Raw genomic sequence first — 24,659 nt, forward strand, 5'->3', positions numbered from 1 at the left:
GACGACACGTACGCGAGCCAAATTTCACTCACCACACGGCAGGCAGCAAACACGCTGATTAAACTGCATGCCACCACAAAAAAAAACCCACAAAATTAGACACTTGCTTAACAAAAGCACACTCACAACCGACAGAGTCACTTCAGAACGTTCTGTTGTTTCCCTCAAAAATCACCGCGTGCGGTTTTTGTTTTGCTCCCACCGTTCGCTTCCACCACCCACCGTTGCACGGTTTTTATAGAGCGAAGAAAAAAAAAAGATCAACAAACAAACACTTGTTTTGCCCGTGCCGGCCTGATGGTAGGTATGTCCGCAGACGCTGACGGTTGCACAGTGACTGAGATACCGTGGACTATGGCACTGCTGAGAGTCGACGTCGACCTGCGAAAACTCACCGCTGTTGGCAAAGGTTAGATTCGCCGTAGAGCGCAGGAGAGAGTGAGAGAGAGAGAACGCGCACTCGCGAACGAGCTAGTACACACAGTGCCGGACGGCGTTGGAAAGGGACCAAGAGATGCAAAATAAAGTAGTAACTTATGCTCGTTCTCTCGGTTAGAAAAATAATTCACCCCCTTCCCAACGAGGCATGTCAGAGAGCAATCTAATGGAGATCTCTCGCTCGTTCTCTCAGCGGTGGTGTTGAGCAATGGCTACCGCCTCTTCCCCATACATTGAAGAGGGTGGAGGGGCTTAGTGCACTGCACCCTTAGTGTATCGTCGGCCGGAGACGCAGTGTTCTTGACACTGCACCGCGCGCACCAGTAGTGCAAATGTGACAGTGAGGGGGGAAGGTTTGGCCTCGCCTCCGGTGTGGTGCGGTGAGCTTGCCGTCATCGGGTTTCAGCACCGCACGAAGGAAGCAAGAGCCGGACACCATCCGTGCTATGTATGCTGTTAGTGTGTGGTGGTACATATGGGTTCGGCAAATTGGGATTGAACGGGAACAGAATCGCACAGGTTGGTTTGATGTTTCACTACAACAGCGATATGGGCTATGCTGCCATGTACCATTTTCTAAGAACAAGGAATAATAAATAAACATGGCCATGTAAAGCTTCATGAAATTCGCTATTGGATGTATTTGAAAAAACTAATAATAATATTAAAAACCACGGTTTCTTTCAATTATTGGCTTGGTCAAATAAATTTTTGGAGTTGGGATTTTAACGTTTTTTGTATCAAATTTGTATGTATTTGATTATGATCAAATGTTGAAACGGTTATCATAAAACTGAAACATCAGGATAGTATCATTGTTAAACTTCAAAAGATAAGTAATGTTTTACTTTTTATTGTCCGATTTTTAGGCCAACCGTCGGACATGGTCCAGATATATTGCTATTATAGAGTTCAACAGTACATTCTGGGATGCAATAGTATTCTTATCTGCTCCAATATTGCTCTTACACTGAACATCTACCTACGATGAATTGAAATTTGATTCTTGATATTATATCAGGCTTTCAATTCCATCATCGGGAACCAATCAAATCAGACGGTTAAGTTAATTAGTTCAACGTACGGAAATGTCCGATACTGCTGAGAGAATCGTCCTGGGCATCCAGAATTCAATATAATTAATGGAAATTTGAAACAATATTGTGACATGCAACTGAGAGATATTGCTCACAATAACACTGCATGGAATGATGTTCTGGAGTTGTAGATATATAGAAGCGGTTTACCCTGAATTAAAACCAATCTAAGTTTGTTTGATCGTATAATCGTTGAGTTCAATGAAAAGTTAATACAGTAGAATTGCAAATCAAACTTAATTCCAAAAATAATTACACTAAGTGTCCAGTTTGAGCCTTTTTAAAAGGATTAATCATATAATTAGACTCTTAAGAATTTGATTATCGGTGAATAATTAGAGCTTTGAATCCAGAGGCTTCCGGTATTCGAAACTGTACCCTAGTAGCAAGGGTTTGAATATCTGGCTATGTGGTACTAATAAATCTCAGCAGACTGGACTGTACGTGGCATGACCACGTAGGTTGTTACGCAAAAAGAAGATGTAGATAAGGAACTTATTCGTTAGAAGAAATAATGCGAATAGCAAGTTAATATGCGACAATAATTCGATACGAAATATGTCATATGCATACACTATAATATGGTGTGATTGTTCTTCTCCAATATCTTCCTGGTAATGATTCAACATTTGAAGAATAAGACCAACAGTTTAATCATAGCTAAACCAAAGGGATAAAAAATGTTGTTTTAACATTTTACTTCTTCTATAAAACTAACCTCCTACACTACAAAAGACATCATATTTTCGCACCCAATCAGTAATGAAGTGTGAAAACATAAAAGTATGACCTTCTTCAAAGCACCACCACACTTCATCACACTGTTCACAGACACAGACCAGAGCTAGCAGAAGCTGGTGAAGAGGGCACGACAAACCCTTCTCTATTGAGTTGGCGTTTGTTGTCTCTCGCTCTCTCTCTCTCTCTTTCTCTTTCCTCCACAATACACAAAAGCTCCCGAAAGGGCAGAAAGTCATTGTGGCACCAACTCGGCAGCAGCACTTAAAGGAACGCCAACCCATTTTCATCCATAACCTTATTTACAAACCGATGGACGATATCCTAAGCTGCACCACAGGAGTAGTTCGGTGGAAGGTGGTGGACCTTGGAAATATGGCGAATCGACTTCACATTCATGCAGTATGATGACGGAAGGGTTGACCTCTTTTGCCTGACGCGCCCACGCTCAAGACACTAGCCTGTGCCGCGGAGGACCTACGGAGGCGTACACCTCAGAGCAAGCCTACCAGAGGGCTGGCAAGGACGCTGTAAAGTGCAAAGGGGCATAGCTGATTAGAGGGATTGGACTGAAACAAGCCCCGTAGCAGTAGTTGTTGTCCACGGGCTCCAAGAACGAACGTATCCACTTGAGGTGCAAGAGCAAGATCTACTTAGGTAGCGTAAAGCGTCTGCGCTCTTGGGAGGCGCGCATCGTGTTTGACTTAGCGCACTAAGCGAGCGCCTACTGTCAAGGTCTAGAATTTGTTGACTTACTACTACAACTGCTGCAAACACAGTGCAGCACAGCCTGGAGAGGAGAGAGAGAGAGAGAAACAAGACACTCGCTAACTATTAATGCTCTAAGCCAACCACACACACACACTACACAGGCCACCGAAGGTAAGAGACCACGGTCGAGGACGCCAGGCTGTTGAGCAGAGTCAAAGAGAACTATTGGACAACTAAGCGTCGGGAGCGGGCGGGGGGGGGGGGGGTTCCGCATCATGGTCAGCCTAATCCCAAAAGAGAACGGAACAAGAGACGCTGACACGGTTGCACACTATGCACACGAGACGAGGAACGGTTTTTATGCTGCGGGTGGCATTGAGTGCAAATATGCAAATGCTTAAAGCCAAACACAAGCGGCTGGGTTTGAGCAGAGCGTCCGGTTGGTGGCGGGCAGAGAGCAATGTGATCGATCTCCCGAAGAGTTGAGCCGTTGCACCACACGAACCGCATTAGAGAGATGCGTCCGGGGAATGGCCAAGGACAAAGCGGCACCAATCATCGATCAGCCAGCCGCTAGCGCGCTAAGCTATCGATCTTTGGCTGCAACGACTCAGCCCGATCATCAAAAGGATTGCGCTCGCCCAAGGTCTCACGAGTGGCGAAAGACCAACAAAAGAACCAAGCCCGTGTGCCGTGTTGTGCACGATTATGATCCGCGACGAGACTCATGAATAGCAAAGGCAGCAGAGCACAAGCAACAGCAAAAAACCTCCAACTGACAACACATGTCATCTGAAAGTCACTTAATTTGGCGATCAAACAATGTCATCGCGCTTCCAAAACACAGCCGTATCCAATCGAATCGGCGAAGGCTCGCAAGAAGTATCGCTTCGGACGACCAACCACCGCATGCGTGCGGCGTTTGCAGACCTTTTTCCTCGCGCGAAAGGCTCGTTAGAAGACGCGAAGGTGCCTTTCGCGGTTCCTTTTTTTGTGCATAAAACATCGACGGGATTGTAACACACAAAAAAAGCATAACCATCCCCAAGCCGCTAGAAGAGCTCCCAAATTGACAGGCGCTCGCGTCAGCATGAAGGCCAAATTTGGCCGAGGTTCACTGAACCTAAATGCGACACAGTTTGGCCCAAAAACAAAACAAAAAAAAAAGTGTTCGCGCGAGTGTCTGGGCGCGTACAAGAAGGGGGGGGGGGGGGGGAACCCAGCACAACCCCACACCGGTGGTGGTGAACGTTAAAAGTTCAAATCGAGGAGGAGGCACACGACGGCGGCATTCGGACGCGCTGTAGGTTAAGCGCAGCCAAAAAGGAGGTTAACTCTGCATTCACTCTCGGTGTCGATGGGGCTGCTGGCGCGCTTGGGGTAGTAGCTTTGGGGTGGTTGAGGGAGTGTGTGTGTGTGTGTGCTGGGTGAGATTTTTCCTTAAACCGGTGACAGTGGGGGAGACACCCCGGGAGACCGTGCGAAAAACAAAGAAGCGCACATCTCGCAAACGTGGACACCGCCACGTTGATTCCACAACCGGCGCGCGGTGGGTATGTGGTGTGGGGAGCGAGTTTTGTTTATCTTTCGGTTTATCGTGGCCGTCAAGGAACTGCACCGGCCAGGTCAGATATATTCTCGTTTGCGTGCGGATGTGTGGCGTGTTGTTGTCTCCCTGGCAGTGATGGATTTTTGAGGTCGTGTACTGAAGATGAGCAGTTGCATTGTAAATGCAGTCACACTAGCTGCTGGGACAGTCAGCCACGATGGTTGAGAATGTTAAGGATTTAAAAAAAAAATCAACGTCCTTTTCAGAACTCCAGGATTGGTTGAAAAAATGGATAAGATTCGATGTTGTCATGCAAAAAAGAATAGGTTTTGATAACATCCCACCAGTAACGTATTTCTTACAGTGTGTGCCATAATTATAATGCCGCATAACTTATGCATCAAAATAGAACGCTCACCGTTCAAAAAAAAAAAGTTTTGATCAAAGAATATTACATCTAGCTTTAAAAAATGAACATCTGGTCGTTGTTTTTTAATAAATAAAATATGTTTTTTTTCCTAGTGAAAATCAAAAACAATAGAAAAATGTTCCCAAAGATAATGTTATTTTTCTGGAATTGATGTTTTAACCTTTAGGTTTTACTATTGGCCCTATTACGTTTAAAAAGATATTAATCCTGACTTAAGTTACTCAAAGCTGGTAGGATGAAACGTGTATAATAGCTCTCAAATGTTCAAGCAGTTCAAATCAAATGTTTAGCCAACATATTTAAATGTAGTTGCTGTCCCGATTGTGTGGAATACAATTACCATTGCGATGGAATTTAGATTGAAGACGTTAACAGTTGAGATGCAATAGATTTGAACTATCGCTAACGCTCTTTAGGCAAGCCGAAGCTTTAAACAGAGAGAGAATCATTTTGGTCCTCAGGTTAAAATGAATCTCGCATGAAAAGAATTCCATCACATCAAGTTATTGAAAACTTTAGACTGACCGATTCTAGCCGAATGTTATGGAAACTAGTGCACCTATAGAACAACATTCATTGCACACACTGTAACTATATCATACAATTTTAATGATCCTCTTTCAACAACCAACCCCCGCTTAGCACGAAGGAACACAAGCATCTCTATGTGACAAACTTGCCGAGAGGAGCGCACTCACTTTTGCTTACATAAGAAGTCGATTGCCTCTCTGCCATCACCGTGACCCTTTGCATGCAGAGGGGAGGTTGTCCTAGCAGTAGTAGAAAAGTCCACAAAAGTAGACACAAACTTACACACACACACACATACGTACGGCACTCCTTCACTCCCCGCCAATGTCACCTTGACAATCGATGACAGCAGCAGTATCGCTCCACATAAGCAAACCACGATAGCAAACTCCGTTCCTTCAGACACACCACAAACAGCATACATTGGTGCCTTCCGAAGGGTTCAGTATCAGCGCGAAACAGTGGAGGGGCAACGGCAAGCTCTATGCTGTTGTGTTTATATTTGGCAGACCGATTTGTGTACAAACACTGTGCCCTTAATGGGCGCTAAATGTATCAGCAGAAGGGGATGTGTTGCGTATGTTTTTTTGAGAAAGAATAGTTTTAGTACAATTGATGATAGTTTTATAGGGAAGATCGGTATCTTTGTTCCGGCCGAATCTGGATGTTCTTTTTGGGACACTTCTTACTCTTGATTGCAGTGTTATAGAGCTGCATGTTGCACAACAGTACAGGTTGCTGCTGGTTCTAGTATCTTCAAGTACTTTTGAAGCATAACACAAGTTCAAATAAACATCGCTAATCTACGCCTCTGGCTAGCCGCCGTCAGATAGTGCGACTAATTCTGCTTAAACTACTCTTCCTGTACAACTCCAGCAAGCAAACTCTGCTTTGCAACAGTTTAAACAATTTATTGCTCAAGAGCCTCTAACCCACCCAGACACTGAAGACGCACCAAGGCACAAAAGAAGATAACATGGGGAGGGGGTCCGTTGTCTGGGCCACTAGCTTTCGCATCGCGCACCGCAAGTGACCATCCTTGAATTGACGACGCAGCTACTACTCTAATAGTGCGCGCGTACCGTCGTGTTGGAGCTGCACTTGAGGTGCAACTTTGGCAAACATACCAATCACGTGTCCGTGCGTATGCGCTAGAGTGAAAGATGCCGATTGGAGGGCAAATCTAGCAAACCTTGGCTGCGCCGCGAACCATGTGTGTCTTCTGCAAATCAACGCAGCCGCATAGAAAACGATTGCGCCGTCGAATGCAGTCCAAGGGCATACGGCCGAAAGGTACTGATACGCATACGCGTAGAACGGAAAGGAGGATTGTATGTGAGGAGAGGAAGAGGTTAGCGAGGATGATAAGTGTAAACAAATGTGCGATCGACACCCAGGAGAACAGCTGCAGCTCTTGTGGCGTGTGCATCGTTTGATATTGGTTGTCATCTTCCTCCGTCGACAAGGCAGCAGAGCATTGGAGGGATGGAGTTGCTCTAGACCGGCCCTACAGAGAGTCTCATGCCGCGTCTCCGGTCGTTACGTCAAGATCGGTGTTCTCGATAGTAGTGGAAACGTGATGTCTTCTCCAAGGTTACCCCACCGTTACCAGATATGCATCAGATTGAGCTCTCGAATATAAGTATGACACGATGCAGCAGTTCGATGCCATGGTTTCAATATTTAGGGAGCACGATGTTGAATGCCGTGACAGTATCTGTTCTAGTCTTCAACAACGATTAAAATCCCACAACAACACTGTGGTCACTAGACAAAAAAAAACGGTGAAGACCTTCACTCCGTTACGACGAGCGGAACCGCGTCTGATGCCTGCGATAAGACCGATCTATGGACCGTAGTAGTGAGAAGTTTATCTGTTCGGAAACTAAAAACCCTGAGCGTGTGTTGCCCAAGGTGAGATAAACCATTTCATGGGAACAGGCGCAAGATAACGATCGTAACGGCCAACCTACCACTTCTGCTATTAGATTCTTATGATTCCACTCCAAAATTGTGATGATCGTTGATCAATTTAGTCTTTTTTATTTTGATCACCGTTTCTCATTGATTCTCTCGAAATCTCGGCATTCAACAAACACGTCCGTTTGCCCAGATCACGTCAGACTTAACATAGAAAGAGCTCCACCAGATCTGCCATTAGAGACGCACACCGCACAGCGTGTGCAAATTCCTCCTGCCCCTCTTGTGCGAAATCCCTACACTCACGGGTACACACAATGGTGGCCATGGCAAGATATCCTTCGGCGCGCTGGTGTCGCCTTGACGAGCACCGGCACGCCCGTGCCCTCTACATTGCAGCACACACATCACGGAGAGGAGGGCGAGGTAAACATTGCTCCAATGACGTAGTCGCGTTTGTCGTGACGGAATGAAGAATACGAGCGGCACAACGACGGAGGTAACGTTAGAGCGGGCAGTGGAACACGTCTTACGGGCACGGCTCGACCGGATACAACCAGAGACGGATAGTGAGGTCGTTTTTTTTGTTGTTGCTTTGGATAATATTGAGGTTTGCAGACATTGATGTTGGCGAATTCTGATGCGATTGATTGACACATGGGGTGAGTTTTGAAAGGAATAGTACCAAGTCTTTGAAAAATAGACGTGAAATTGCATTAAGCATTGGTACCTAAACATTGGAATTCGTGAAAAAATCCCACGAGCATTGTAATTCCAAGTCTTCAAGAGATTACATCGTAATCAAGAAATTGTAACCAATTAAATGAATGAAAGGAATACTACAAAGTTCTTAAAAATAGACATGTAATTGTATTAAGGTTAGGTATCTAAAGTAGTTTCTCCAAACAAACATACTAGGATCATTATAATTTCAAGTCTTGAAGGTACAACGTTTCTTATAACATAAAGTTGTACCCAATGAAATGTATCAATATTACACCGAATTACATCAAATTACAACACTTCCCTGCCTTATTCAAATGAGAATCAATCATGCTTTTGGTGGTGGAAAATTGCACCGACTTTTCCTGCACGCGCTAATGACCGGGGGACAATTACGTAAGAAACGACGACCACTTTGTTCCTGCGACAACTTCATTTCCCACCCATTCCTCCCTCTCTCTTTCTCTCCGTCCTTTCCCATGCTGACAATGTGAAAATGATTCGATGACCTTCCTGCTGCACGACAGTAATGCTCTAACCACCACCGCACACCTGTTGAAATCCCGACACCTACCCATGTCGTTGACCGCTACACACCACGGCGCGTAGTCTGCACCGAACGTTTGAAGGTTAAATTAGTCTGAAGGACGATGGAGGATTCAACGGTCTGCGTCGTGCGTTGGGTCGGAAAAGCAGGAAAAAAAAGGGAAGAAAGGAAAATTTCGTTACGGAAAAATCGACCATAAAAGCGATCGGAACAACATTCTGAACCTATTATCGTGCGCTAAAGGTGGTTTTTCGTTGTTGTTGTTGTTGCTTTTTTTCCTTCTCCTTTCGCTTTCCGTGTTGTCTGGTGGGATATGGGAGTGGGACGCGGTTGTTTGGGAAGCATTAATAGCATGCCATATCCTACTACCTGCACACATTTTGCTAAAACCTCAACCGTCTGCACACGTTTCGCTGATGGGAGGCCCGGCTGGCGAGGTGCTTGCCCTCCGAAAGCGAAAGCCCTTAGACACTGACGCCGATGTCGGTGACACGTTATGGCACACGAACACAGCACACACCAGTAACGTCACTAAAATATGGTTGCTCATCAGTTAATCGAGCTGCCGCTGGTGCTGCCGTTGCTGCTACTGCGGTGTCGTTGCGCTTTTGCGCGAAATGGACGAAAAGGTCAAAGGTATGCCCGCGTGCTGCTCGGCACAAAGAGGACGAACAACCCCAGTTTGGGAAAGGTTCAGCACATCAATGCACACACGCTTGAAGAATTCGTCAGTTCGTTGGGTTGTGCGATGAGCAAGTTTTTGAATGGAGGTTTTGTATACCATGCTGAGCATGATGTTCGCGATGAGGTGTGTAAACTTTGGGAATCTTGTTTTTGTTTTCAGACTTTTTCGTGAAAAGCTCTTGTCAGGTGGAAGAAAACCATAAAATCTCAGGGTTATTGAATTCTTTTTTTCTTTGTAACCTTATTCCATAGTTGTTCATTTTAAAGTTGATAGATAAAATCAATTGGTTAAATAATATAACAAACGTTCAAATAAATCTATTGATTCAAACAACAGTCAACAAACTAGTAGTCAACTTTAAAATAAAACAATCTTAAACCATGTTCGCACGCAATATTCCATGTTGCATCTTCTTCTATCCTATTTATACGTTTAAATTTTTAAAGTTTTGTCTAGATTTTTTTAATCGTTTTTTTTTTGTTTTGGATTATGTTTCTTTGATCTTTTACGATCTTCTACTGATCGAACCTGATTAATATCTATTAATTCCATTCATCAAACCTTTCAACATAGTTAGTGCCGCTCAACATCGTTCGCAGAGAGAGAGAACCTAGAGGTTTCGAAAGGAATGTTTTGGAACAAATTAAATTATTTTTTTTATCTTCAGACATAAAACCTTAGGCAGATATTTTAATCGATCGGTTATTAAACATTTTCACACAACTAAAATACAAATACTCAATACACGACTAATAATCGAACAATTTAGAGCTCCTGAATAACTCCCAAATGGAACCAAAAATTTGCCTTTACCACCGGAATGATCGACAGAAGCATTCCAGCGAACGAAAACTCCAAGCGAACCAACGAAAAATAAGAACGGAAACAAACATTGAATGCTGCATTTGAAACCGGGAGCGTGCTGCTGTGCGATGAAACAACAAAATTGCAGCCTAATAAAACCGTTCCCTTCTCGCACTGGGCCCTCCCCCGGTTTCCCACCCGTCCACAGTGAAAAGCTGGTTCATAATGCAAATTATAAAACCAGAGCGCGTTTACCTCCGGCACGAACACAACAGGTACCCCACTCCCTTTTAGCAGGCCTGCACTGGAACGGAAGTGGCGCCTTTTTCCCCACACCAACCCGACAAACACCGAGCAAACCAATAAAAATTTTCGCGGCAAAGTGTGTGTGTTGAAAGCATTTTATATTGCATTTTGTTTTACGAAAAAGGTAACCACGTCTGGCGGCTCATAGAGCGCTACCTCCTGAAGGGGATTGGGAGAGCACTGAAGGAACGAAACGGTCACCGAACCGCAGAATCAGAAGTTTTATCGTTTTATTATGACAACACAAGCGGGGAGAATGGGGAGGTTGCAATGAGCTCTCCGGTGCAATGCAACTCGGGTGTATCCATGCAGACACTTGCATTTTTTTACAATATTTTTTTTGTATGTATGACGCTACCACCCGTTTGGCACAGCTTGCATTGACTGCGTTTTAGTGCGATCGATTTTTAAATCGATGAAAGGATCCGGACACGGATCGTGTTTTATGGTCACACGGAGTGTGTGTACATGAACAATTGCTTGTTACATTCACACCACGTGCGGGACACAACCAATGTCAGCTGTCTAATAAGGAATGTATCGCTTCAAATTTTCATCTACGATCGGTTGGCCCATTAAGTGGATTCCGTACTGCAGCACAGCAGCACTCGTCATTCCGTCTGGCTTCCTGCTTCGGTCGTTAGTATTATTACGCGGATTAATCAGATGATCCTCCCGCCAGAGAGATTCTGAGAGCAGGCGGGAATGATATTAAAATGATTGCACCGGGCTGCAGTTCATTGAATCGGCCGCACCTTCTCCTCCTACGCGGGGAGGAGATCGCATCATTTATCGCGAGTTAAGCCGCAACACACACACACACGCCAGTGTACGGGAAGGAAACGAGAGTGAGTGTAAGTAATATTTACACCACATTACCCTCTCCCAGCGCCACCACCATCTATCGTACATACTCACCCACCACCCGCACAAAGTGCATCATCTTCGAGAATGTATTTGTCCTCTCGCAAACGCGAATCACCTTCCCCTGCCACCACTGAGCTGACTCTAAATTCAATGACCGAACGCGGCGGCTGCGATCAGTTGCCATCTCGTCTAGAGTTCATTGACCTTCCTCTCCCGAAAGCGTGTCACCCATCACCCAGGCAGCACCACGACCCGTCGCGGACGTAGATTATGTGTGCGGCCGTACACGCACGAAAGCTGATGGCGAGGGCGGAGCACACAGGGTACACGTAGTAAATATGCCATTTCCCGGCCTGTGTGAGCGGCGCCGATCTTCTTGACGCAGTTGCCGAACGCCGAGCCGAGTTCGCAATTCGGGCAGGTCGATTTGTTCCTACAGTGCGGCACACGGCAGACGGCGTTTGATGGTGTTTAAATGCTGTGATGCTTTACTTTCATCAAGAGAGATATAAGCTTTTATGTTATTTATTAAGATGTATGAAAACATTAAAGAAATACCTATTAAAAATGCCAAAAGTTAATTGAAGCTATTAAGTACAAAGCTTTGTATTGTGGTAAAAGAAAAAAGAAAAAGTATACTTCATACGTCAACATAACTTATCTAGTTTTACATCCAAACGATACAAGTTATCAAAATCAAACCTGATATGGATACTATTCCGTTACGCACTGTACACACTCTGCAGCATCAAATGGACGCTGTCAGCTACTGTTAATATAAGGCCACTCTCTCCGGGCGTGCGGTGAAAGAATGTAAACGAGAATCAAACGATTGAACGAGTGTGGGAGAGAGATCGCCTCCCATAATCGGATCGGTTGGTTTCAATTAAGTCAGACTACACTCGCAACTACACACTCTGCGATGGTGTGCGCCAATCAATTTAGAGCAAAAGGAAGAAAGAGATACTTTGTTTGAGCAACAATTATTTGCATTTGAGTAGGTATTATTTATATTGAATAATATTTAATTGACTTTCCAAAACAAAAATTTAAAAAGCATATTTTTTAATGGTTGAAGCAAAATGTCATGTCATCAAAATTCGTTCAAAAATATTCGACGAAAAGACTGATGATGGGAAATTTTCAAAAAACTTGGAGTGGAACTACTTTTTTTTTCGAACCGTTTTGACCGAACCTACCGTTCCGACCGAACGTAGTATTTTGAACGAACTTACTATTCTGACTGAACTTACTATTCTGACCGGACCTACCGTTCCGACCGAATCTACCTTTCGGAGCGAACTTACCGTTCCAACCGAACCTACCTTTCCGACTGAACCTACCAATCCGACCGAACCTGCCATTCCGACCAAACCTGCCGTTTCGACCGAACCTGCCGTTCCGATCGAACCTGCCGTTCCGATCGAACCTACCGTTCCGATCGAACCTGCCGTTCCGATCGAACCTGCCGTTCCGATCGAACCTTCCGTTCCGACCGAACCTGCAGTTCCAACCGAACCTATCGTTCCGACCGAACCTACCGTTCCGACCGAACCTACCGTTTCGACCGAACCTACCGTTCCGACCAAACCTACCGATTCTACCGAACCTAGCATTTTGACCAAACCTACCGACACGACCGAACCCACTATTCTGATCGGACATATCATTCTGACCGAACCTACCGTTCGGATCGTTCCTACATCCGACCAAACTTACCGATTCTACCGATCCTACCGTTTCGACCGAACCTACCGATTCTACCGAACCTAGCATTTCGACCAAACCTACCGACTCGACCGAACCTAGCGATTCGACCGAACCTACTATTCTGATCGGCCCAACCATTCTGACCGAACCTACCGTTCGGAACGTCCCTACCTCCGATCGGACTTACCGTTCCAATCGAACCTACGATTCTGACCGAGCCTACCGTTCCGTCCGAATCTACCGTTTTGACTGAACTTACCGTTCAAATCGAACCTAAAAGGTTCAAAAAATTAAATAACGGAACGAACCTACTAGGTTCCTTCCAGTACCCGCATCACTAAAACAGACACAAGCCAATTCACCTTCACTAAAGGCAAAGGTGTCGACCTTTTCGACACCGACCGGACGCGGGTTCAGTACCCTCGTCCTATCTGCTGCGATGATGCTGCACGCCCACCACTACATCTACTTCCTTTTTTTCGTGTAATAACGAAGGAAAAGTCGTGGAAAATTACGCTTCGTGTGTCATTGCACACACCATGAAGAAAATGGTTCCTCCTTTTCACCACGGACGTCACAGGGCGTTGGAGGACTCTTCTACCGCGATGGTGTTAGATTACATACCATTGAAGCTAGCGTAATATAAGGGCCATTTCCCGCACCTCATACGACGCTTATACCAGCAGCGCGGTTCGATGAACTTTTGTCGTTCATTCGTGAAACAATAAAAGAAAAACAGAAGTCAAAGAAAAATATGGTTCGCCACAAATTAACGAGCGCTCACAGTGCTGTACTCCGCAACTCGGTGCACTCGGTTAATGAAGTGCATGCAGAAGATAAAGATGATAAAGAGAGAGAAACGGGAAAAAGTCCAAAATGCACTGCAAAAGGGATGCATCAACGATAAGAGTTGTTCGAGCAAATGTCCTGAGTGACCTTTGGGGGTTGAGCGTTTCTATGACTTCAATTTTTGTGATTATACGATGGAGGAATAAACAAGAAGGGATGACTTCGATGACATTTTATACAATTTTACCATAAATTTAAAAAAAATAGCTTGCAATAAATGAACTAAAACCATACAAATAACAAATTAAAACAAAACTCATGCACAAAATTAACTGCAAGAATAATTGTCGTCCTCAACTGCTAGTCCACGGGCAATCATTTATTCCTTCTAACGACCCTGCGTACCTTCGTGTCTCTGGACAGTTCCTGCAGCGGGTGCTCCATTCGTGGCGTTTAATTTGAGGTTAAACCCATTCCAAACCGAAGGACAGAAGGTCATGTTGCCAACACAAAAGCGAAGGGGGAGGAGAATGGCGGGGGGCAGCAATCGTATTAATATCAACAAACTGCACTCCAACACCATGGTGCGCCCCGTTGCACCGAACCGGTGAAACAGAAATGCAAATCAACTGCCACGCGGACCTCACATGAAAAGCCACCATAGTGTGCCACCCACCCCACAACCCCCTGTTTACATTCTACCTATAGAATGGACACATTTTTCAAACAAAAGTTCACCGTACCCGTTATTCTTCTTCAGAAGCAGTCATCATCACCACTGATTGAACCAACGCTTCTACTATTCGATAACCGCCATTTCAAGTCCGCCACCCTCGCGGTGAGAGGGTCTTTCTTCGCCGCAATCGGAAGGTTACCGAGCGTGCAACGAAAGCGTGTCCTTGCGGTAACCTCCCCGAAGGTTCCCGAAGGACGCAGCAGCAGCAGAAGGTTTGCATTGCACACCAAGGACGGCATGCAAAATATGAGCACAAGGACCCCGGCGACGTCTACTCATCTCTTTCGGCAACCTTCACGTGATTGACTTCCATTGCCAGGCTCGAGGGGGTACACGTGAGAATGAACAGACTGGCAGGCTCGGGTGGAGCGGGCTGTGTGGGTGGATTGCAGGAGTGTGCGAATGCAATGAACATAAGTAATACCCTTGCCGGTGCGATATTCGAACGCGATGACACGTCCTTTTCGCTGGCTGGTTGGAAGCGTTGAAAAGTAACACCTCAATCATAATGCGGAGAAAAAAGGGTTCAGTTTATTTATACACTTTCTTGCGCTGGGTACTTTAGTTGATTCATAAAAAGGGATAATACGTTTTTTTTTACAAATTACAAATAGTCAAGATATTTATACAAAACGTATAATTTTAAATACACAACTATCTAAGGCACAAACCATGCTTGTAAAAGCTTTCGGAGAAGCTTCCTTGAAAGTGGTTTTTACCAGAAGAAAGGCCTGCTTAACATTATTGATTTAAATTAAAAACAAAAGTCATTCTTTTACATGTTAATGTTTAGTTGATTTGCAAAGAAAAATAAAAGTAAGGGAACGTGGGCCAAATGATTAGGTAGGCAGCGAAATAATCATCTGCATTATGAGCAAATTAACACGTTTATAGTGACTTACAGGCTTTTCCAGGGTTTCTTATAGTTGTGGGGCACTTCCTTGAATCTTTCTTATGGGAAGAGAACTTCATATGATGGGAATTGGACTCTACGACACAGCTCCTATTGAAGCTCCTATTGAAAATTCCTATTGGATTTGCCCAACAAGGGTGCTATAGAGTCCAATTCCAATTACATTAAGTTCATTTACCGTAAGAAAAAGTCAAGAAAGTGTCCCGCAGCTATGAGAACTCCTAGAAAATTCTGTGATGATGAAAACATCAACAACAATGTTTTATTCTCACCAGAAAACATTCATAACCTACGATTTAGACTAATCTAATTTAATTTGCAAAATCATTCTATTTTCTTACAAAAATTAACAAAGATTACACAGTACAAAGATTAACAGATTAACGATTACAAAGTACAAAGATTAACAGATGTGTATCCTTAAAGCTTCATCAAAACAGAGTGTTCCCGGTGGAACGAAAATTAATGTGATAAATAAATTTCAAACTGTCGCATTGATAAATGGTATGTGCTCTAAGTAAACCAGAGGTCATTCGATTTTATTGCAAAAAAAAACCCAGATAAGTAAACCTTTTTAAAAATCCAGTTCAACAAGATTGGCTTCTTCCGATGAAAAACAGCGCACATTCATTCAATTCACAAAAAAGCAAACATAAATGTCGCCAAGCAAAGCACACCCAAAACGCGTATCCTTTCTCTTTGGCTTGTTTATTCTGCTGCATAAAATGTCGTTCGGTTTTGTGCTCATCGATGCTATGTTATTTTACCATCGACCCATCGTCTGGTGCACACTGTTTGGACAAAGCTTTACCCAAATATGAGCTGGTTGTGTGTTCTTTGAACTAAAAAAACCACTTCCCAAAGGCACCAAGATTTCAAACCGTGCTACAACTTCGTACTGAAGTCATTGACCGGCAGCTGATGCTTTAGCTAATTTGTTTCCAAGGCTGTTGGCGCTCCTGCGCTACACCCAAAACAGGCACAACAATCTAGCCGCGATCTCGCGCGAACGCACTCGATCAACGACCTGCAAGCGCACACACACACACACATGCACACAGCGAACACACAATCGATCGCATCTGCAATGCAATTTTGCACATGGCCTCTTTCCTCATCACTAGCAAAAAGGAAGGGAACGTGTCAATTTTTATTGATTAGTAAGTGATCGTTAAAATGCAACTGGCGAAGTGTGCACTAGTGTTGGGGTGTGTGTGTGTGTGTGTGTGTGTGTGTGTGTGTGTGTAGGGCGCTCGTCGTTCCACTGCTCACGATTTTACCTACGAAGGGTGAAAGAAGTGCATTCCGTGTCGGGGGTAGGGATGGGGTAAATGCATCCCCGATTCGTGCGTGATCGGTTTGGGCGTTAATGAGCGGGGTAAACGGCACAGCGCGCGATGGTTCTGCTATTCCCGGACGGGTGACACCTTCACGCTCTGTTTCCGAGGTCGTGGCGGGCGTTTTGTTTCGCCCGACGGACATTTTAAAAACAACAGAATGTGTCATGTAAAAATGAATGTAGATAGTCCATTAACCGGAGACAATGTAGGTTAACAGTTTAACAATATAAAAAAGAAATTTACTTATGGAGAGTTATAAAAAGAGATCCACAAGCAACTTACTTGGTAAATTTCAAATATGAAAAATTGCAAATGTCAGTCTGTGATTGTTAGACGATGCACTCAAATATCGCCTATAGATCGGAAAAACCCCTTATTTTCAAGAAGATTTGTCAATTAAATTGAAATTAAAAACTCTCAATCGATACTTTTATCCAATTATGATTTTAAAAAGGATCAATATTCAATTGCAGCCCGAAGAGAGCGAATTCTTCGGAAACCAAATGCAGTCAGCTGTTTCAATTGCCAATTAGAATGATTCTCGATGAATGACCGTAAGATTACGCTTCCAGATGCAAAACACTTTCGAACTGGAAAGGGCTTCGCGCCCGCGGTGCAATACCTCCCAACCTTTGCGCTTTGAATGTTTCCGTTGAATGTACACTTTGAATGATGAACTGCTTACCCAAACGCAAAAGGAAGCGCAATGCCCGCAAAAAAAAAACGCAACCCTTAGGACATGTTTCCCGGGAAAAAGCATTCCAAACCGTCCACAATCTCGAACAATATTTTACGTGCATTTTGTTTATTGCACGATTGGAGCTTATGGTTTGCTTCATTGCATCGCTTTATCGCTCTCTCTCTCTCGCTCCGTTAGTGTGTTTGTGGACCAAACACAGCACACAAAGGACGCAAAGGTCAACGGAAGGCGTCGGCAAATGTGGCTAAGCCACTTAAAAAGAGTTCACCGTTCGCCCGGGGGTGCAGCAGCAGCAGCAGCCGCGCCGGAACCACCGGGCGAAAATGCATCCTCAAGGGTACTGCAAGGATAAAACAGCGCGCGGCGGGTTACTAACCCACTACCGATGTGTGTTCGCCAAGGAGCAGCAGCAGCAGCAGCAGCACCGGTCGATAGCCTTTTTACGCTTATAAAACAGTACCTCAACCCCCGAATGCACTGCGGGTGGGTGTCTTGGGTGTCCATATCATCGCCAGTATTATCGCCTTGGTAAGATTGTAAACTTACGGAGCGGTACAAGCCCTCTGCTCAAACGATTGCACGTTGTGCGAGCGGCACGTTGTCTTGCAGTGGCCAAACTGATGCCAAAGGAGCGTAAAATACGCTCCACGCTGGCAAATGTCACGTTTTGAAGCGGTGGGAAGAGGGTTTAACTAGCGGCTAAGTGAAGTTTGCTACTTTCGGCACTTTCTCGGTTGATTGTTTGGCTCGAACGGTGCGAACGAAGCGGACTTGGTCGCACATTTCTCCTTCTTCGTGAACTTCTGCACCAAGCTGAGAGAGTTTTCCCAGCAAGAAACAATTACAAGGATCCACCGTTTTTGGATAGCAAAACTTTAGCCAGTTTCGACAATTCACTCATTCATTCGTCGCCCAACAATTGCACAGAGCTTCCTAAAAATAAATCGAACAAAGTAAGACAACTGTATGAAAATTGATATCTGGTGTAGAGATTGATTGAATTTTGCGATTCCAACAAATTGTATTATTGGTTTTGGCTCGCACGCAGGACGGCTGGAAGCAATCGAATCGAATGCTGCTGCGTATGTAGATTTAGTGCATTACAAATTCATGGAAATAACTGCACCACACTGGAACCCTCGAGCGCGGCAACCGTGTATACACAGGATTCAAATTTAATTCCACTTTTCACCGGAATGCAATTATCTGTATCTCGCCTTTTTTTGCTCCCGTTTTAACTTGGTTAACGAGATGTACGCATTTTTATGTTCGATGTCTCAAATATCCATCAATGTGCTGGAACAGTTCTAGAGCAAATCAATATTCATAATTGTTGGATGTGAAAGTGTGTGTGAGTGTGCGTGGGGGCTGTCAACTACGACAGGAATGTCGGTTCGGAGAGGGAGGCGTGTCATATAAATCCAATAATCCACATTTGATGCATCGAAAATCAATTGCGAGCTTGTGAGCGACAAGTGCACATCCTAGCTGCTGAGCTGTGGGAAAAGGATGAAGGGTTTTACATACTTGCGGTGGGGAAAATGTAATAAAATATGCTTCTCTTCATTTGCCTGGAAACAGATGGTATTTTGTGTTGATGTATTTGCGGCATATGGTGCCATATTTTTGGAAAAAAATAAATGAATATTGCACACTAAATTGCTATATAATAAGATAAATTATTTGGATTTGTTTTTTTGGTTTTTGTTGATATTTTGTGCAACACAAAATGGTAATATGTTTTTATACCTAGCTCACTTTGGATTAGAATTGATCAAACAGTAAACCTTAAATGATTTTAATAAATCGCTTCAAAGCCATTCATGCATAAATTGAATAAAAAAATGTATTACACGGTTTTCCAACTCACTTTCGAATGTGCACATTATTATTCACCCCATCCAAGATGTTTTTCAACAGTTGTGAAATTGTGTATTTGCTTCAAAATGAAATTTCAGTTTCGCCACATGATTTTCAACACATGACAAAGAACTGTCAAAGTCAATCCAACTTCAGACTTGTTGAAAATCATGCTGAAGAAATTAAAAATTATGATAATAGAAATGAAATATCAGATTCTTGTGTAATGTAATGCTCTTACTGATCTCAAAATCAGTAGATTTGTTACAATGATGCAACGATGAGCCTAAATTCTACTTGATGTAAATTGTATAAAAAACATATCCCCATGTCAACAACTGAACAACTTATTAGCCGGAATTTCTCATGCATCTCTTATGAATTGAGTTTAAATAAGTAAAACTGAAAACATTCGGGCCAAACGAATTTCCATTACCATTTCCATCATAATAATTTTTAATTTCTTCAGCATGATTCTCAACACTTCAAATCTTCAATTCGTTTAATATGCTCTAAATAATAATTTGTCTGTACTATCTTTGAACTATAAAATGAACGATTAACTGCTATTTGAAGTCAACATAACACTAAACCTATTACATTAGCTATAATTCTCTTGGTCTAATCCACACGACGAAAAGAAGGGATTTTGCGGCAAAAACGGGGTGCACCAGGGAGGTTGGGAGTACTGCTTAGAGTGGGTGGATTAGCACCGTGAAGAGTTGTCCCATAAACAAATGAACGGCGTTGCAGATGGCGCTCGCAGCTAGGGCAAAGCATTAAAAGGTCAATTGAATCAAATTGTAGCGGCAAACCACGGCCGAGCGCTGCTGCTGCGCTGTTGCTTCCCATACATATATCTCTAGCAGCGGTAGAGTAGCGGCAGCAACAGCTGGTTGCAGCCAGCACTGAAGCATCGAAACAAAAACGGGTGTGCGACCGCATGCAGCTATCATCGCGCGTCTGCAGATCCGCACGCGCGTACGTCACACGCAAACGCTCTAATACCAATCGCGGGCCCGCGCTATGCGAAGCTTCGGCGTTACCTTGGCATGATTTTTGACTTGTGGTGCCCTTTTTGTTTCCCCACCCATCGACGGCGGGAACGATCGTGTGCGGCTCTGCCGCAGCAAGACGACATCTGTGCGCATTTGATGCGATTCGAAGGAAGAAGAAAGGTGGATTTGGAAGCCACTGCTGCTGCTGCTGCCAGTTTCAGGGACGATGTTCGGTTCTGTGCAAATGGAACGCAGCGCCAAAGCACTGCAAATCCTTTCCTGCATCAAGGACGCAGCGTTCGATTTTTGGGAAGGGCTTTTTTCAAATTTCATGTAACGCTCTTTGTAAAACAAAAAACCAAAACAACAAACATAATACTTTTACTCCCATTTAGGGTGAGAAAATAATGCGTGTATCGTCCTGCACCTATGTGAGGTAAAACCACATTAGCTCGTTATGCTCGCCATTTGCACATCATCCAATAAGGGAAGTGTGAGCGACAGCAGCAGCAGCAGCAGCAGGAAAAAAACGGTCATTTCCATCCGCTCTCGAAAGGGGGTTAGCGAGAACAGAAAACAGACAGGCTAAAACGAGATGGAACGGTGCGCGCACGGTGGTCACAATCCACTGGCCACCACCAGACACGCCATGTAAAGGCGTCTTCTTCACAGCATCACGTATCGCCATCCGCGCTTCCGCCGATTGGCACGCGCGCGCATGTGCAGCTGCGTGACCGTTTGTCGCCGAAATTGTGTGGAGGGTGGGTGGTGCAGGGTGGAGCAAGAGCTGCAGCAGCATCACGCCGATAGTGGAGATGGATGGGTTGGTCGGTTGGTGCGCGTCATCTCATCCCCCACAGCATCGCGTCAGGACATCGTAAATGGGTGTAAATGAGAATCGAAAGTATGCACACAGGGCTTGCTGTTCTTCTTGTGTTTCGGGGTAACTATGGAGATTGCCCAATATCGAACTGCATGCAGCCAATTGGAATTTTATATGCTTTCTTTGGTGCACTGATGTAACCTACTCCAGGCATTACGGGCTGCAGATGGTTTTGTACCACCGATTGGATTTAGTTGGAAAGTGAAAACGGAACCGTGATAGTGCTGGATAATTTACAGAGAAATATTGAGTTCGATTTTTTTGAAAATACTAGAGTTAAGCACCCAAAATTTGCATTCTTCACTCGATGAATTGATATCATATTTAACACTTAGCAGGTAAAAGAGAGAAAGTGAATCCATTCCAGGCTACACCGGGCTGAAAATCTTCAAAATCAATCAATCAATCAACATTAACAGCACAGAGAGAGATTTTCTTCTGTTCAGAATATCTATCAAATTTCTAACCCTTTCGTGAAGCCAAAATTGATAAAATTAGGCTCTTGTGAACAGGTAAGAGCACGTTTATCTTATAAAATTTAATAAAGCTGAAATATAAAGGTATATGAATTTTATATTCAAATTACTGCTACAAAAGCTAGACAATGTACGATGCAGATACTTTTTTCTGTAAAACACCCACATAAGCAACGCAAAGAATGCACGATGCGTCATCCCGGCAACAGAGTAATATGTATGCAAATATTAACACAAGCTGGCATATGGAGCTGCATTTGCATGGCAGCGTAATAACTAATTTAATACCTCAGCCAATGGGCAGCAATCGTTTTAACCATAATAAAAGCGTTTAAAACGTTAGCTCGCCATTCGCGGTTAAACATAATAAAAACTAATAGTGGCCAATGCAGCTTGATGTGACCAACCGCTATCGATGTGAGGTGTCCGCAAGTTTATGTCCGCTGCCAAAGTACGTCGACGTGGCGAACAGTTTGAACTAGTGTAATGGTATTCCATAACGTAATGGTGAATTTTACAATGGACACACACATTATTCTATAACTACAGAGGGAATTGATTTACTATCAGTTCAACCCTAATGCTTATGCCATTATATGTTTTCCTGGAAAAATAATAAACATCTGACTATAGGTCGAGGAAAAGCATTACAGTGCACGCTCGGTAATTCGCACTTGATCGTGTGCGGATTATCGAATGACGTTATGGTGTGAGTTTTTGTAACATTTCCTATTTTTTGTCCCGATTAATAAGTTGATCATATTATCGCGTTTTAGAAATAAAACTTATATTAAAAAAAGAGAGATTAGAGAGATAAAAGAGACTACTTTTAACCGAACACTGGTTCATCTTTGGTTTGGTTTGATGGTCAAAAGTGCGGATTACCGAGCGTGTACCACACCACACCACATTGGTGGAAAATGACAAAACCCATAACCTAAAAGTATTTAAAAAAACACGCACACAAAAAAATAAAATCAAGATACGTTTTGCCAAACTACTTACATTCGCACGGCCCGTTTCCGCAAGCTCGCCGACCGCCTCTGCTGATAGCTGCGATATTTCACCTTCAGCTTCGGACTGCCGGACGACTCGTCGCTGTCCTCGGTGGACCTGGCGTCGGCCCGCTGCTTCCGCCCCACTTTCGCCGGAGGCGTCCGCTCATCCTCCTCCTCCTCCTCCTCCTCCATCACATCCTCTTCCTCCTCCTCATCGTCCTCCTCTTCCTCCGCATCTTCCGGCACACTATCATCGTCCTCGTCGTCGTCCACTTCGTCCTCGTTGTCATCGTCACATGAAATTATTTCCACCTCGTCATCATCTTCCTCCTCCTCTTCCTCCTCTTCCGCATCCGAGGATGATTTACGGGCGGTAGCGGGAGGTGGAGGAGCTGTTGCCTTCGGTTCCGCCTTTACCACCACCGCCTGCCCCTCCTCGTCCGTGTACTCGTCGGTGCTAAGGGCGTCGTCCGGCTTGGACGCGTCGTCATCAGAAGACTGGTGGCGATGGTGCGGCGCGTTGGCCGTTTCCTTCTCCTCCACGTACACCTCGTACTCTTCGTCCATCTCGTCGTACTCCTCCTCGTCCAGCTCTTCCTCCTCCACCAGCTCCCCCTCGTGCTCTTCCTCGTCGTCCACCGAGTACGTCTCCAGGTCGGGGGGGCTTTTCAGCGCATCCTCTTTGGTCCGGCCGGTGGACTTTTCCGGCGAGCTGTCCAGCTCCACGATCTGTTCCTCCGGCTCTCCGCCGTCTGCTGAGTCCCGATTTGTCTGGAAAGCGTTACAAAATGTGTGATGAAATTAGAACACAAATCCAACTGATGCACCGAGCCCTAACCTACCTTTGCCTCTTCTGTCCCACTTCGGTTGCTGCCCTCGGGAATTGCATTTTCTTTGCGCTCGGCATACAGCTTCTCTGTCTCCTCGGTACCCTCCACCTTCCGGCTGTCAGTGCAATCGGTTGACGCAACAGTCTCGACGGCAGCACACGCTTCCCCGTCCGCCGGCCGCTGCGGTCGACGGCTTTCCTCTTTTTCCGGCTGCTCTTCACTGACGGGAACGGTAGTCGTTTCCATCGTCACAGTTTCAGGAGGAAAGTAGGCGATGGTGGGACAGCAAATCCTTTCCCGCGTGGTATGCTCTTCCGACGAATCAGCCGTATCAAATCAAGCCCCCTTTACCTTGCAGCCTGTGTAACACACGGCTTGCCCTTGCCACACACACTACCGCAAAACTGCAATCGATGCAGATTTTTCCTATTTTTCCTGCCGTTTCGTTACCACCCCTGCCACACCGCTTCACAATCGCTGCTGCCCCTTGCTCCCAGCTGCTGGGCCACACACAGCTATCGCCCGGTTTTTGCACTCCCTTTTGCCGATAAGCCGATAAACCTTTGCACACAAACACATGTACACAGCCCCACACAGGCGCCCGCCTGCCCTGCGAAATGATCAACCAAGCAGCACTATTTGTTCCCGCAACCGTGCTAGAAAATTGCCAAAAATGCACCAAGCATCTACAACAACAACAGCAGCAAAACAAGGACCGAACCGAGCGTGTGCGGTAAAACAGGTGCGGACGAAAAGCGCGGAGGGAAAACCGATAATTTACAACGAATCTCACTACTACCCGAGTGGAGGGACGGTTCGAGCGAGGCCGGATGGTTTCCCCCGACACACCACCAACTCACCCACCGTGGATGTCACTTCCGAGCAGTTCGTACCGTAAAACGAAAACCGAAACAAAACTGCGGCCGAATGCGCGAATAATCACCAAACTCCCGGTAAAATACGCGTTCGCGACATCAAAAGCACCACATCCGTTCCGCGTACGGTGGTTTTTTTGCTTTCTTTCTTTCACTTGCCCTTTTGTTTTGTGCAGCTTTTTGCGCGAATGCGTATGTGTGTGTG

The 24,659-nt window shown here is 44.8% G+C and overlaps 1 protein-coding gene across 3 annotated transcripts in view; it reads right to left on the bottom strand.

Moving 5' to 3' along the window:
* The window catches only part of LOC121598602 (histone acetyltransferase KAT6B-like), a 51,523-nt gene extending 26,864 nt beyond the window's left edge, over positions 1–24,659 (bottom strand). For all 3 annotated transcript variants that reach the window (XM_041925659.1, XM_041925658.1, XM_041925656.1), the window contains exons 1-2: positions 23,592–24,659; positions 22,757–23,520 (exon numbers count right to left, since the gene is read on the bottom strand). In XM_041925659.1, the coding sequence (XP_041781593.1) occupies positions 22,757–23,520; positions 23,592–23,825 (998 nt within the window). In that variant the 5' untranslated portion in view covers positions 23,826–24,659. The remainder of the gene's footprint in view (positions 1–22,756; positions 23,521–23,591) is intronic.

Source organism: Anopheles merus, chromosome 3L (genome assembly GCF_017562075.2).
Source record: "Anopheles merus strain MAF chromosome 3L, AmerM5.1, whole genome shotgun sequence".
NCBI classification, from domain to species: domain Eukaryota; kingdom Metazoa; phylum Arthropoda; class Insecta; order Diptera; family Culicidae; genus Anopheles; species Anopheles merus.